The following is a 12,320-nucleotide window of genomic DNA, read 5'->3' as shown; positions in this document are numbered from 1 at the left end:
GTTAAAAAAAATTGTCAAAATGTGTCTGACACACATATCCACACTCACTCTCTCTCTGCCTGAAACGTAAGAAAGTCTGGTGATCTACTGTATCATGTTTTGGGGGTTTTGTTTGTTTGTTTGTTTTCTAACTTAGGAAACTTTTTTTTCTATTATACTTTTGGTTATTGCCTTTGTTTTATTTAATATTTTCCCCAGGGACATTTATTATTTTAGCACGGCTCTGTTCTCTTTCTTCCATACCTATTATACACTCATAATTTTGGTTTTTCATGTTTTGATGTTTTCTTCACCATAGAACGAGGAGACCTCATTATAATAAACAGACGAGACTGGCAGGATGCCCTTTGCCTATCTACCCCACCTGTTGAGATGGCGGTAGAATCGAATCCTTTAGCTGAGTTTTGGATGATGAGGAGGCTTACCCCCTAATGTGGCATTCCAATGCTGATGTGCTGTTTTCTCCTGGTCCCACTGGTTACGTAGGAGAAACCTGATACAAATTTAGAACATTCTGAGGAGACCTTAATTGTTCATTGACCAGCAGTAGTTTATAGAAATGTATTTCTTCCTGACTTGTCCCTGACCAAGCACCTCCCCCACCCTTTTTTCCCTTTTCTTCTCAATCAACTTCCTGGAAAGACTAGTTAATTTTAAGTAACGCCACCTCTTCATCTCATCTCCACCCCTCGACCAAGCACATGTGACTTCAACTTCTCCCATTCTGCCAAAACAGTCCTCATAGGAGTTGACATCGACTTCCCAACTCCTAAATGTTATAGCCACACCATTTACCTGATTATCTCTTCTGTTTGTTATTTGTTTACCTCCTTATGCTGTTTACTTAGCCAGATCGACAATAACCACCCCCTCTTCCCTGCCTCACTTCTATACTGTGCCTTCTTTTCAAACCCTACCTGTGTTTCTTGTCTACCCCTTCTTGTGCCAAATGTTGCCTGCCTTGACTTCTCTCTACCAGACCCAGACAGATCTAGGGTGCTTTATTTTACATTAATCAGTGACAATGAGAAACTCTAAAAACTTAATACAGATTAACAAATTTCTCTCTTAATATTTCCAGATTGGAAGTAAACAATCACGAAGTCTCAAAATAATTTTCCACAGTTAGAAAAATCCCAGAAGAGAGCACAGGCAATAATTTCTCTGACATCAGCCCTAGCCACATGTTTCTAGATATGTCTCCTGAGGCAAGGGAAACAAAAGCAAAAATAAGCTATTGGGACTACATCAAAATGAAAAGCTTCTGCACAGCAAAGGGAACAATCAACACGACTAAAAGATAACCTACTGAATGAGAGAAGATATTTGCACAGTTCAAAAACTCCACTTATTTATAAGTAGGTTTTAACAAATATTGTTCCTTATCCTATTATTAAGAATAACGTAACCTTCAGATTCATGTATGACTCTCTTACATTTTTTCTTTAAAAAATTTTTTTAATGTTTTTATTTATTTCTGAGAGAGAGAGAGAGACAGCGTGAGCAGGAGAGAGCCAGAGAGAGAGGGAGACACAGAATCTGAAACAGACTCCAGGCTCTGAGCTAGCCGTCAGTACAGAGCCTGACGCGGGGCTCGAACCCACAAACCACGAGATTGTGACCTGAGCCGAAGTCAGATGCTTTAACCGACTGAGCCACCCAGGCACCCCTCTTACTTTTCATCATCAAAAATTTTTTGCAGGTTAGGGAATGCATTGTCATTGCATGTCAAAAACACAGTTGAAACACACAAACACATAATGCATCTTCTTTAAAAAAATTTTTTAAGGTTTATTTATTTTTGAGAGAGAGAGAGAGAGAGTGGGAGCAGGGGAGGGGCAGAGAAAGGAAGACACAGAATCCAAAGCAGGCTCCAGGATCTGAGCTGTCAGCACAGAGCCAGACACGGGGCTCAAACCCACAAACCGTGAGCCTAAATCCAATGTGCCTATACTACACATTCTTCAAGTTTTGTTTGTTGAGTACTTTTTACCATGTGTCCCCGTCCCCTGTCCCCACCATAGAAAGCCCAGATGCGTCTGTTTTTGACCTCAGACCAGGAGTAGGAAGGTGTTAATTACCACGTTGCCATGAGGTTTATGAACTGGCATTAACATCTCAGCAGGAGCAAAGGTGGTGCAATAGAAACTTCCGAGAGCGGGCGAAGAAAAGCATCATTACGTGCAGATTTATTTCCAGTTACAAAGCCTCACGCTTTTTATTTTAGTGATACTGCACGGACGTTATTTTTAAAGGACGTTACTCTATTTGTAGCATAATCACCTTGCCATCTTTATTATCTGTGTAATTAAAACATAAATACTTTACTTCTTGGTGTAGCAGTTCAATGAAGGTACTTGGTTAATATGTTAATTCATCTTTTAAATCTATTATAGCCACACCGCAGTCAGCACTTTTGAGGTTTGGTGAACACAGCTGGATTTTGAGAACACTCCCAGCAGGGTTGAGAAACTAATTGCCCAGGGTGTTTAGATTATTTTTTTTTAAAAAAAATCTTTCCAATAATCGCATATATACTGCTTTTTGAATGCAACAACCACACACTCCAAAGTTAATCTTTACAAATTAATTCTTCTGGCCGACTTTCCTGGTAGAATTTACGCTCAGAGTGTTCTGTTTAGTAAAGTTGATTTAGAGCTATCGGGGAAATCTTAATTATAAATCGAAGCATTTTAGGTCAAAGACTCTACAAGAGTTTCAGATCTATTTTATTCAGGGGATACTCATCAGGACTCCATATATTTGAAAACCTTTCAGAAGCCACAAACTTGAGATTTAAGTATTAATCTCACCATTTAAAAAAAATAAAACAGTCTCGACCTGCCTGAATTCCCATTTTAAATGAAAGGAGCAAGGGATTAAAATGATAGGATTACAGGACATGGTGCATAATTGGTTTAAGACGAATGAAGAGTGTTAGTGATGTAGCCAGCGCGGTTATGACCAGGTTGCAGTGTATGGAATGAACAAAGGCCAAAATGATTGCAAAGATGGCGACATCTGAGTGTGTTTCCTCTTTTGCGAGAAGGGGGGCGATTTGAAAAAAACTCACGATTAAAAGAAGAGAGAAATCCTATATTAGCTTTAAAGTGGAAAAGCAGGTACGATAATTTCTGAGAATAGTCCTAGAAACACAAGTGGATTATAATATATGTAAATGATGAATCAGTTCCACATCCTAAGAACATATCTCACATGTTCTTCTATTTTAATCATATACATTGACTTCAAAGGGTAATAGAAAGTCAAACCTATGATGAAGCTGTTTGAAGGACTGTAAACAAATTAGCAAAGAATGGTTTATAAACTGGTTCTTTTCAAACTAGTCTCTGGTACCTCTTATAGCATTAAAATTGAGTTTGGTTTACTGTATCTTTTCTTCTAGTACATGCCTTTAATAAAGAGTGGGGTGCCTGGGTGGCTCAGTCGGTTGAGCGTGTGACTCTTGATTTCGGCTCGGGTCCCAGTCTCACGGTTTGTGAGATCAAGCCCTGCATCGGGCTCTGCCCTGATAGCACTGAGATTCTCTCTTAAGATTCTCTCTCTCTCTCTCCCTCTGCCCTTCTACCCCACTTGTGTGCACAATCTCTTTCAAAATAAGAAAATTAAAATAATAAAAATTAAAATAAAAAAATAGCTATAGAACATAAAACAAAAAAATGAGGTTTTAATGTTCTAATTTAGTTTAATGCAGAGCTTGCTTACTATAGTAATGAGGTTGTCATTTATTACAAAACAAATGAAAGGAAATCAAGAGAAAAACATTAGGGAACAAAAGGAACATTACAAATACTTTGACTTTTAATTAAGTGTTTTATAATGGGATGAATAGGCTATGTTCTTAGAGTCATAATTTTATTTGTTTTCAAATAAAGAAAACGATGCTAATGTATGTTTAGATTATACCAATGGTAATTTAGCAATTAAATATTTATTGTAATTTTTGCTACAACAGCATGTATTATAACTTGATAAAAAATGATTATGATTTTTTTTTGATGTAAGATTATAAATCCCAAAGACTTAGGATCATACTCCATTACTCACTTTTACTTTTTCCTCTTCTCTCCTTTTCTCTTGAGCATCTAGCACACAGGTTTGTATGTCTTAGGCATTCTTCAAATATTGAGTTTTGTATTTAAAATAAACATCAAATAAACAGGGTTGTGTCCCTTTTTAAAAAGTTTTTATTTACTTTGAGAGAAAGAGAGAGCTGGGGAGGGGCAGAGTGAGAGGGAGAGAGAGAACCCCAAGCAGGGTCCACACTACCAGCCTAGAGCCCAGTGCGGGCTCGAACTCACGACTGGGAGATCATGACCTGAGCCCAAATCTAGAGTCAGACACTTAACCAACTGAGCCCCTCAGGTCCCCCAAACAGGGTTTTGTCCTTAGTGAGAAGACAGCATGTGTGGACGCAGCCCCATGACTGGTGTCAAATAAGTTCTCGCTAGATCTGAAACTGGCCTCTTTCTTATTGTAGAATTTTCTTTGCCGTGGTACAGATATCTTACAAGGGAAGACAAAAATAAATTCCAATATTCATAAATTACTTTGCATAGTCACTGTGTTCTAAAGGTTCAATGGGTGTATATTTTATTTAGTGTAGTGGCTTTGTGACTGAGGCTAAGAAATAGTTTGGTTTAGATGAGGAAGTAGTTCCCTGTGCACAGTTTTGATGGCAAAATCCTGATTTTTTTTTTTCCCTTTTGATTTACAAAAGCTGAAATTAGAAAACTTTTTCACGAACAAGAGGTTGAAAAATGCCTGGTGGCCCTTTTGGGTTCTGAAAACGATGGAACTAAAATTGCTGCTTCCCAGGCTATTTCGGCAATGTGTGAGAATTCAGGCAGCAAGGAATTTTTCAATAACCAGGGTAAGCAAACCAGAAGAAACGATCTGGAACATTTTTAGGCCCCCAACTGTAGGTGCTGGATGTTCACAAGACCACATCTTTCCCTTTCCTTTTCTGCAGGGATTCCGCAGTTAATCCTGCTACTCAAGGGTGACAATGAAGAAGTGAGAGAAGCTGCCTCCCTCGCCCTGGCCAATCTAACCACGTGCAATACCGCCAACGCCAAGTACGTAAGGAGAAACTTGTTTGGGGGTATCTAACAGCCCAAGGTGTTCTAATTGTACTACTTTGGCTTTCAAGGCAGTTTATGTATTATTTCAGATGTTCTCTCTTGGGTACCGCAGGCACCCTTATGAAAGTAAGAGTCATCTGATAGCTCTGATTTTCAAAGATATTACAAAATCTTGACAGTTCTGGGCTGATTGGAAAAATGTGTGAGCCATTTGATTCAGCTAACAGTCTAACTTTTGTGGAAGATTCTGGAAGAAATGAAACTGGATGGTGCTAGAAATATTAAAGGCAACTTTGCCTAAACATTGGATAAATCTAGAAAAAAATTAAAAGCTCCATTTTATTTATTTTTTAAAGTTTATTTATTTTTGAGAGAGAGAAAAAGAGCACAAGTGTGGGAGGGGCAGACAGAGAGAGAGAGAGAGAGAGAGAGAGAGAGGGAAACACAGAATCCAAATCTAAAGCAGGCTCCAAGCTCTGAGCTGTCAGCACGGAGCCCGACTCCAGGCTAGAACTAAGGAGCTGTTGAGATGATGAGCTGAGCTGAAGTCGGGCGCTTGACCAACTGAGCCACCCAGGCACCACTAAAAGATCCATTGTAAAGGGACATAAATATTAGGTAAATCTAGAAACATTTTAAAGAGTCAGTTGAAAACAATATATTTTTGGGGCGCCTGGGTGGCTCAGTCGGTTAAGTATCTGAGTTCAGCTCAGGTCATGATCTCACGTTCGTGGGTTCGAGCCCTGCATCATGCTCTGTACTGACAGCTCAGAGCCTGGAGCCTGCTTCGGATTCTGTGTCTCCCTCTCTCTCTGCCCTTCCCCCACTCGTGCTCTGTGTCTATCTCAATAAAAAACATAAAAAAATTTTAAAAAGTTTTTTTTTTAAAGAAAACAATAGATTTTTATGGGTAAATACTATGAGGAAAGATTGGAAAAGGAATGCCCTGTATATTCCAAGCCCTGTGGTATGTGATCTATATTCATTCTAAACTTTAATTATCAAGATAACCTGTCAGCAAATGAGGAAACCAAGGCTCTGCAAGGTTACCTATTTTTCCTGGGTCCACATATTTATTAAAGTGGCTGAGCTGAAAATGAAATCCAGGACTGCTGGCCTCCCGAATCTGTGTTCTTGCCTCTACAGAAGATCGCCTTCTGAAAGATCTAGAAGATCGTGAGAATTTCTTGAAGGCAACTTTCATAAATAAAATAATTATTTACCCTCCCTATATCTTATTTGGTATGTTTGTTAGTCAGGATTCTCTAGAGAATTAGAACCAAGAGGATGTAATCTACATATACGAGGACATTTATTATAGGAACCGGCTTATGTGATTATGGCAGCCAAGAAGCTTTATGATCTGCTGTCTGTAAACCGGGGAACCAGGAAAGATGATGGTGTAATTTAGTGGGAATATGAAAGCCTGGCCAGTGTCCCAGGGCAGGAAAAGACGAATGTTCCAGCTTCTGCAGACAGCAAGTCACCCTTCCACCTTTTCATTCGATTTGGATTCTGAACGGATTAGATGATGCCCATCCACGTTGGTGAGGGCCACCTTTACTCAGTCTACTGATTCAAATGCTAACCTCTTCCAGAAACAGCCTCACAGATGCACTCAAAAATAACATTTTACCAGCTATCTGAGGATTGTTTAGCCCAGTCGAGTTGACACATAAAATCCACCATCACAATATGTCAGTTATTAACCTTTGTGTATTTTTGTTTTGCAGCATTGTGGCTAAAATTACTCTTTTCTAACTTGAAAAACATCTTCCTCTACCTCCATTGTATACTTAATCTATTTCTTACCCTTTTTACCCTTTCTTTCCCTTTGTCTACTCCCACACAAATATTTTATGAGACCTTAATGGAATGACTAAAAACCTAACAATGCCCGATTAAAATACAGCCCAAATGGGTAAGCATCAGAACAAAATTGTATTCCTTTAATAGTTACAGTCTTTGACATAGTAATTTCCTAAATTCAGGGTCATCATTATCTATGTGAAAGTACACAAATTTCTAGAATAGCGAGTCATAATAAGTAGCAATTTGAAAATCACATATTTAGGGACCGTTGCAGGATAGTGATGCCGGTGAAAAGTCTTACCAGTGACACTAAAATACTTCTATCTCGGGTGCATTTAGATTTATATATTATCTAAAATACTTTAATAGGCCTCCAGAGTGTATAGATGTCTTAGTTTGATGTGAGTTTGCCTGGCTTATGTAATTTCACAGTTTTATATAAAATCATAGAAAATTAGGATGTTAAATAGCTTCTGAAAGAGGCTCCTTCCGATTTTCTCTTGCAATTCAATCATCTATTACACAGAATTCTGTCATCCCACTCTCTGGTTCCTTGGTGTCAACATAGCAAGGTCAATTAAGACCAAATGATGCCACACATCTCTTTAGTTTTGTAATTGATTTTTATTTCTATACATTTTTAATGGCAGTTATTTCTTTAGCCTATTATATACTGTCCATTCTGATCACTTTTTTTTCAATATGTGTTTGGTTTGGGAAATGGATGTGAATGAAAATGCTTGTCTCTTGAGATATCTCTCATGAATACAGATATCTGTCTCTCTTGAGACCTATATACTTTTTCTCTGGGCTTTTTGAGCTAAAAGATACTGAAAATGAATGTTTTTGAGGAGGAAATGGAGTCAGATTTAACATACTTATGCCAAATGCTGAAGACTGGAGTTGGCAAAGACTCTGCAGTCAACCAAAAGGAATGAAGACAAATAGGCCACCTTGCCCATCCTTCTAGCGAGCCTCCTAGGGCGTTAATTCGAACCCCAAGAGACGAGACAACAGGCATGATTGATTATTTTGAATCTAAAGTGTTTTCTACTCAGATTGCCTTTAAAAACATATTAGCTTAAAGTCTGCATTGTGAGTATTTCTAGCATCAGGTTTTAGCAGCAGGGCCTCTGCTCACCTTTCCTAGCTGTGGCGGGGGAGGGGAAGGGCATGGGGGAAGGGAGAGGCGGGAGGGGGGAGTCCTGAGCTGTGGCTCTGTGGCTGGGGTGGCAGGATTGTAGGGTAGAAAGAATGTTGCTTTTCTGCCACACCTAAGTAGTGGGAGAAGGCAAATAATGCCTTCCATTATTTGGAAGGTGCACTGGGTAACTGTTTGGATGCCTGATCATCGCTAGTCTGATTCAAAAGGGAAATTTGCAATTAAGCATTGTTTGTTATAAGACAACCTCTTCTCTGACATTCATATCTCACTGTGTCTAAAGTGGATTTCTAATTTTTTAAAAGTTTTTTTATTATGTATGTTTGTTTATTTTGAGAGGGAGTAGGGGAGGGGCAGAGAGAGAGAATCTCAAGCAGGCTGCCAGTGCAGAGCCCAATGTTGGGCTCAAACTCACAAACTGTGAGATTGAGAGTCACATGCTCAACCGACTGTGCCACCCAGGCACCCTGGAGTTCTAATTCTTAGAAGTTAGAGTACCTTCTAGAGTTAGAGGCCTCTTTCATGCACTGAGTAATCTCTGGTGTGTTACGATTACATGTAATGCTGGCATAATTTCCTTTTTGTACCAATGGATTTTTGACTGGGGGAAAGTGGATGTACAAAAAAATACCATGGAAAGTGAGAGAACAGTGGAAAAACAGAAGGTCTCACAGCAACCAATGCCCATCACTTAGAACAGAAAGTGATCGCTGGTTTTGCTGTGGTTTGACATAATTTAGATCACAGAAGCAACAGTGGACTCTCAGCTCTAAGAGTTTCTATTCATACTTTTGCTTCTTTATTATCTGTAGGGTAAAGTTCTCTTAAAGTGGATACAAATATGACGAGGCCATGAACACAAATAAAATTAACCATTTGAGGAGCCCCTGGGTGGCTCAGCTGTTGAGTGGCTGACTTCGGCTCATCCTGATCTTGTGGTTGGTGAATTCAAGGCCCCTGTTGGGCTCTGTGCTGACAATGCAGAAACTTCTTTTGACCCTCTGTCTTCTGTACACACAGTCTCTCTCTCCCAAAAATAAACAGACATCTAAAAAAATATCAGTTTGAAGGCAGAGGGAAAAAAGGACAGGAACAGCCAGATTAACTGTTTTATTTAACGTTTATTTATTTTGAGAGAGAGAGAGAGAGAGGGCGCGAGCACGAGCACAGAACAGGGGAGGGGCGGAGAGAGAGGGAAAGGGAGAGAGTCGGAAACAGGCTCCGTTAGGGCCAGCACAGAGCCCAGAGCCCAATGTGGGGCTCATTCTCAAGATATGTGAAATCATGACCTGAGCCGAACCCAGGAGTCGGCTCTTAACCGACAGAGCCACCCAGGCGTCCCTAGCCAGATTTGCTTATTTAAATTGATAGAAGGAGAAAGAAAAGTAAAATGATTTTTGAATGAATAAATCAAACGTGAGAAGGCTGAGATAACCTTCGTAGGAAGAAATAGCTGAACACAGAAACCAAAGAGCAAGTGAATTTTATATGAAACTGTAACCCATTAAGTCACTCTGGACACTTACCCTTTCTTCATTCACTGCCAATTCTCAATCTGTAACACTGCTTGGAGAGGAGAAAGCAGTTGGGTTTTGATAGAAGAAATAAATACAATCTCAGTGAAATTTCATGTGATACTCACCTTGTGTTCTTCTGTCCAATTATTCACATCAAAGTTGGACATTATTTATGCGAATACTGAGAAAATTATTCTTGGTGACATTCTTCTGAGGGGCAGATTCCACATATTACAAGACTATTTTAAGCTGTTAATTTATAACATCACTGCCATCTGTTGGATCTGATCAGAATTAGAGTTTTTGAGTTATCCAAAGACTAAAAAGGTTTAATGTTTTTCATTTTCCTTTCCAACACTAAGTGAATTTCAGCTATTAGTAAACTAGGAAAAGATTAGAGAATAATATTGGTTGTTGACAGGAGAGCTTTCAAAAGATGCAGTTATTTTATGAAATAAGACAATGAAAAAAATAAAAATACAAAAAGTAGGGGTGTTTGGGCGCCTTGATTGTTTAAACATTCAGCTGTGGCTCAGATCATGATCCCACAGTTCATGGGTTTGAGCCCTGCATGGGCCTCTCTGCTGTCAGCCCAGAGCCCACTTAGGATCCTCTGTCCCTCTCTGTCTCTGTCCCTCCCTGCTTGTACTCTCTCAAAAAATAAAAGCATCTAAAAGATTTGAAAAGTAATAACACAATTAATACCCATCAGTAAGTAAGTAATAACTGGTTTTGCTGTAGAAAATACATAATCAAGTCTCCATTTTTTATGCACAGATCATCCTAACTTCATGCTTATTCCATGTCACCTCCAGGAAGAACTGGGTGATTTAAGCTTAAGAGACCTTCTTATCTTCATTTCTTTGTTGTTCTAAGTTCTAAGAGACTTAGAGACCTTAAGCTTAGAGACCTTCTTATCTTCATTTCTTTGTTGTTGTTTTTTTTACATTTTTTGTGCCCCTTCTTGGGGTTTCCATGATAGCCATGACTTAAATGAGAATGACAGAACATACAGTGGTTACCCCCACCCCCACCCCCAAAAAGTGATTGATTACTGGGCCACTGCGGGCCTCCATGACATGAGAGACAAAGAGCTCTTCTGTAGGGACCGTTCTACTGTGTGACCTGTAAGTGAGGAATATACCCCACAGGGACCCCAGAAAGAGGCAGTGCCCCCAAATTGTATGGATGTATGTTTGAGTAGTTTGGGAACTTTTGAATGCTCTTTCTTACCTACGGAGGATAATCCGTCATTTTGTATTAGTCTTCATAACTAGAAATAAAGCATTGACTGAATAGTTTTAACGCTTAGCAGAATTACTTGTGGAGAATTACCATGCCTAGAAAAGCCATGCAATGTGTATCAAAACCATTTAAAAGGTATGTCATGTACAGACCTTAATACAGAACTTCAGGAAAAGGACTTCATTTATTCACAGTGACCCGACTCCCTGTCAGTCATTCGGCATTGGCATTACCGGGGAAGCCCGGCCCTAAGTGATTTTTTTTCTTGGAGTGTTAAATTTCTCTGGAGTATGTATGGAAAGCACTTTTCAAAGCTTTTTTTCCCCCTCATTCCCACCCCATTAAAGAGTTAGGAGACAGTAATATATATTTATTACATATCCCTTTATTTGTAGACTCAAGTATAGACTAAGACTGTTTCTTAGAATTGCCTAATTGTGGATGCGAGGCTGTTGTGCACAGAATGATGACAGTCGTTTTGAAGGAGAATAAAACCGTCTCTCTTAAAAGTCAGCAAAACACCACCAAGTTCACATCCATCTCAGCTCCTCCAAGGAAAAGGTGGGATGTACGGCTTTGAGATGGCTTGAGTTGTGTCATCTCGCCCTTTGAAATGTCAACGTCTGTTCTAGAGCATACTTTTTGGCCAAATACACACAGATTCACTTAGAAGACGTAATCTAACATGTTATTTAATAACTTCGTTATTAAAGAAACATCGACTGTAGAATGAATCCACTGTGATTTTACAAAATTAAAACGCAGTCTCATGAAAAATGCAAACTCGTGTTATCGACTAAATGTATTGGTTAGACTCAAGAATGCTGCAAGTTGTACAGTTATTGTCTTTATTGCGTGAAGGTTTTTCACTGTGATAGGTTTCCAGGGCTCCGGTTTCCCTCTGAACTGTTAAGGGAACTGTGACTTTATACTGACCCCTAGTGGTACTTAAGGAGGAAGTTGGGGGAGGGGCAAAAAATTGGCAATGGAAAGATTCCCTGTATTTTAGTGAAAGGCACATTAATTTAATTTGAAACACTCTCTGGTGTGTCTAAAATAATAGCTTAAAACATTATTAAAATATTGTGATCCGGCAAGCGCTTCATTGTGTTGCTTTTGAAGAGAGAATATTCTACTGCTAAATGTGTGTTAATGCTTACGTTTGTCTTTGGTCCTTTTCAAGGTGCAGCTGTTTAAAAATGTTCGGCCACATCCATCGTTGTGGTGGCTGAATATCTGCTGTGTATATAACCATATAGGATTAATATCCGTTCATCTCATTGTTGCTGTAATTAGAGTTGATTTTTTGCTCTTGACTGTGTATCATGGAAAAGATTATTTTGTTTTAAAATTCCTGTTAGTGTCACTTTGTTGTAAGATGCTGCCTCCTTTGAATTAGAATGCTCAAAATATGAGCGACCTACAAGATAAATAAGCTAGTTTCATAACCTTTTAGGAAATTCAGTTTTGGGTATAAGG

General features: G+C 39.1%; 1 protein-coding gene across 7 annotated transcripts in view; it reads left to right on the top strand.

Annotated features, from left to right (window-relative positions):
- Positions 1 to 12,320, top strand: part of ARMC3 (armadillo repeat containing 3) — a 95,210-nt gene that overhangs the window by 43,309 nt on the left and 39,581 nt on the right. For all 7 annotated transcript variants that reach the window (XM_039233018.1, XM_039233017.1, XM_039233016.1 and 4 more), the window contains 2 exons: positions 4,742 to 4,894; positions 4,994 to 5,099. In XM_039233018.1, coding sequence (XP_039088949.1) covers positions 4,742 to 4,894; positions 4,994 to 5,099 — 259 coding nt within the window. The remainder of the gene's footprint in view (positions 1 to 4,741; positions 4,895 to 4,993; positions 5,100 to 12,320) is intronic.

This window comes from Hyaena hyaena, unplaced genomic scaffold, assembly GCF_003009895.1.
Source record: "Hyaena hyaena isolate Hyena2069 unplaced genomic scaffold, ASM300989v1 scaffold_72, whole genome shotgun sequence".
NCBI lineage: Eukaryota > Metazoa > Chordata > Mammalia > Carnivora > Hyaenidae > Hyaena > Hyaena hyaena.
This window is presented reverse-complemented; position numbering and strand designations above follow the sequence as displayed.